This window comes from Phytophthora infestans, genomic scaffold, assembly GCF_000142945.1.
Source record: "Phytophthora infestans T30-4 supercont1.2 genomic scaffold, whole genome shotgun sequence".
In the NCBI taxonomy this organism is placed as follows: Eukaryota; Oomycota; class Peronosporomycetes; order Peronosporales; family Peronosporaceae; genus Phytophthora; species Phytophthora infestans.
The window spans coordinates 1,177,816-1,180,889 of record NW_003303757.1 but is presented as its reverse complement, the minus strand read 5'-3'; the positions used below and the strand labels follow the sequence as shown (position 1 = coordinate 1,180,889).

Below are 3,074 nucleotides of genomic sequence, written 5' to 3'. Positions count from 1 at the left end.
TAGCTGCTCTCGAAAGCGCCAACACCGTTCAGGAGAAGAAACTGGAGGACGCCACCACCGAGCTGGACAGCGCGCGCAAGTATTGTCGCGACTCCCAGTTCCGTACCAAACAGCTTCAAGAAGAGATCGTATTTCTGAAGAACCGAAAGCCAGCGGCAACTGACAACGCAGCCACTTTTGAGGTTCAGGACGCTGTCCCCGAGACCGACACAGCAGATGACATGCCGTGCTGGATGAAAGGTTAATTGGAAATAAAAAAATGAAACAGCGGGTTATCGAGCTTTTTATGCATCGGCCACTGCAACCGGAGCAGGTATGTCTGCCCCATAGCCTTCGGGAGCGGGTCTCTTGCCTAATGCACATTGAATCAGCAGCTTCATCTTGGGATCAACGGCGTTTTTCTTCTTGCGCCGACCCCAGACCTTGCCGCTCACACGTTCTGCGCGCTCCTGATCATTCAGCACGCCCTGACTCAGTTTCTTGTTCTCAAAAAAGTCTCGCACGCAGAAGATTGTCACTGTCTCGCCGTAGTCTGTAAGCAACAATAAATAAAACAGGATCATTAATTCTCATTATCCTAACAATAAATGCTAAACAGATCTCCGTACAGTGGAAATTGGTCTCGCGGAATTCGTTCTTGAGTACGGGCTTCTTTGGCTTGGCAGGCTCAGCCTCTGGTTTCTCTACCTCTGTCAAAAATACAGCACCACCAAGTGTCAAATTCCAGTTTTTTCAATCGCTCTTAGTGGTGAGGAACAAGAGCAGTGCGTTTGTACATGTGCCTACCTTTTGGGTGGGTAGGACATATGTCCTCACGTGCCAAGCAGCACTTTTTGCAGGCTTGGATGGTGCAACCGGCGGCCACGGTCTTCTTGTTAGTGCAGAACTTACAGGAGCGTCCTGCCGTCTCGCTCTTGGCGCGCTTTGCAGGCGGCGCTACGACCTCCACCTCCTCCATAGCTACTACATTCTCTACATTCTCTACATTCTCCACCGGTATCACGGCATCCACAGGTATCACGGCCTCCACGACCTCCACCTCCTCCATAGCCACGTGCTCGCCACAGTCTCACGTCACTAAAACGAAGGATGAAGTAATCATTTAATTCAAAACCCTGTGAAATCAGATATCGGCTTTTCACAACAAACCTTCGAGAAGAGCGACGTCATCGTTGCCAACTTCCAGAGAGAAGCGAGACGCTCGACGCTCCGGTCCCATTATACATAGAGGGGCAACACAATGGTGAATCTGCACGTGAAGACGACGGCGGGGAAGAAATTCTCGGTGGACTTGGCGCTGGAAAACTGCGTTCTGCAGTGCAAGGAGGCGCTCGTTACCCACACCGAGGTACCCGCCTCGTTGCAGCGACTTATTTACAAGGGCAAGGTGCTTAAGGACGATCAAACACTCGAGAGCTACGGTACTTGCGCTGCAATCCACTGGGCGCAACGAGTGCGCTTACTTAACGGTTAATTATTGCAAACATGTTGCAGGCATTCAGGCGGAAGATACCATTTACTTTGTCAAGGGCTCGGCGCGACCAGCTACGTCAGCACCTGCTGCTAGTACTACGACTCCAGCTGCTGCTCCCGCTGCTACGCCAACCCCGGCTGCAGCGCCTACGACACCCGCTAACCCGTTCAATTTCCCGCTATTCCCTGGAGCTGCCGGAGCCGGAACGGGCGCTTCTAACAACGGTAACATGTTTGGCAATGCGATGGGCGCTGGTGGCATGCCCAACATGCAGCAGATGCAGCAGCAAATGATGGAGAACCCGGAAATGGTACGGCAGATGATGGACTCGCCCATGATGCAGAGCATCCTCAACAACCCGGACATCATGCGCAACCTCATGCAGAGCAACCCGGCCATGCAGCAGCTCATGGAGCAGAATCCGCAACTGAATCACATTATGAACGACCCAGAGCTGCTCAGACAGAGTATGGAGGCCATGCGCAACCCCGCGGCGATGCGTGAAATGATGCGGAACCAAGACACGGCGCTGCGGAACATTGAGAGCCACCCAGAGGGATTTAATGCGCTGCGACGCCTGTACCACGACGTGCAGGAGCCGCTGATGGACGCTGCTGCTAGCGGGACCCCTGCTCCTAGTGGTCCGGCGTTCACTATGCCTGGTGTTGCAGGTGGAACTACGAACGCCAACTCGACGAGCAGCTCGACGACGCAGTCACAGGCCTCCAGCGCCACTTCGTCGACCCCCGCTGTCGCTGCCAATCCGTGGGCTTCAGCAGGTGCTGCTACCGGTACTGCATCTACTGGTGCTGCTGCGAACCCTTGGGGTAGTGCTGGCTTGGGAGGCCTTGGTGCAATGGGAGGCATGGGCGGTCTGGGCGGCAATCCGGAGATGATGGCGCAGATGATGCAGAATCCCATGTTCCAGGCGGCGTTGGATCAAGTGACGAGAAACCCGGATCAGTTCGTTGCGCAGATGGAGGCGATGAACCCTCAGATGGCAGCGATGATGAACGCTAACCCACAGATGCGGCAAATGATGTCGAACCCAGAGTTCCTGCGCCAGGCCATGAACCCGCAGAACATGCAGGCTATGATGCAAATGCAGAACGCCATGAGCCAGTTGCGTGGGTCCGGACTGATTCCAGGGTGCGTATTTGACAGACTTTCGACATTGGTGACAACTTACTGACTGGGATTTCTTGTACAGACTCGAAGGTATGGACCTTGGTGCTGGCCCTGGTGCAGCAGCCGCTGGACCAGCAAACCCTGCAGCGGCTAACCCGTTTGCGATGTTCGGTGGCTTTCCCGGCGCCGCAGCAAGCACCCCCGCAGCCCCGGCAGGCAACCCGGAAGAGATGTATGCGTCGCAGCTGACGCAGTTGAACGATATGGGTTTCTCCAATCGGGACCAGAACATCCGCGCGTTACAAGCCACCTTTGGCAATGTGCAAGCCGCCGTGGATCGCCTCCTAAGCGGCTCCATTTAGTAAAGGCGCACCCGAAGTACTTTTTACGCCAAATAGTATCCCGCCTTCTAATAGAAGAAACTCCAAAACCCAGCTCTTTTAGAAATAAATTTACTGTTTTTTTCGTCATT

The 3,074-nt window shown here is 54.3% G+C and overlaps 2 protein-coding genes across 2 annotated transcripts; one reads left to right on the top strand and one right to left on the bottom strand.

Annotated features, from left to right (window-relative positions):
- Nucleotides 1-179: 179 nt before the first annotated feature.
- On the bottom strand, nucleotides 180-1,069 carry PITG_01383 (uncharacterized protein; the record flags this gene model as incomplete). Its single annotated transcript, XM_002908007.1, has 3 exons — nucleotides 180-532; nucleotides 609-689; nucleotides 787-1,069. The coding sequence occupies 3 exons, from the start codon at nucleotides 956-958 to the stop codon at nucleotides 285-287; spliced, it is 501 nt and encodes a 166-aa protein (XP_002908053.1).
- Nucleotides 1,070-1,240: 171 nt separating this feature from the next.
- On the top strand, nucleotides 1,241-2,964 carry PITG_01382 (ubiquitin family protein, putative; the record flags this gene model as incomplete). The annotated part of the gene is made up of 3 exons (XM_002908006.1): nucleotides 1,241-1,421; nucleotides 1,495-2,623; nucleotides 2,685-2,964. The coding sequence occupies 3 exons, from the start codon at nucleotides 1,241-1,243 to the stop codon at nucleotides 2,962-2,964; spliced, it is 1,590 nt and encodes a 529-aa protein (XP_002908052.1).
- Nucleotides 2,965-3,074: the final 110 nt, after the last annotated feature.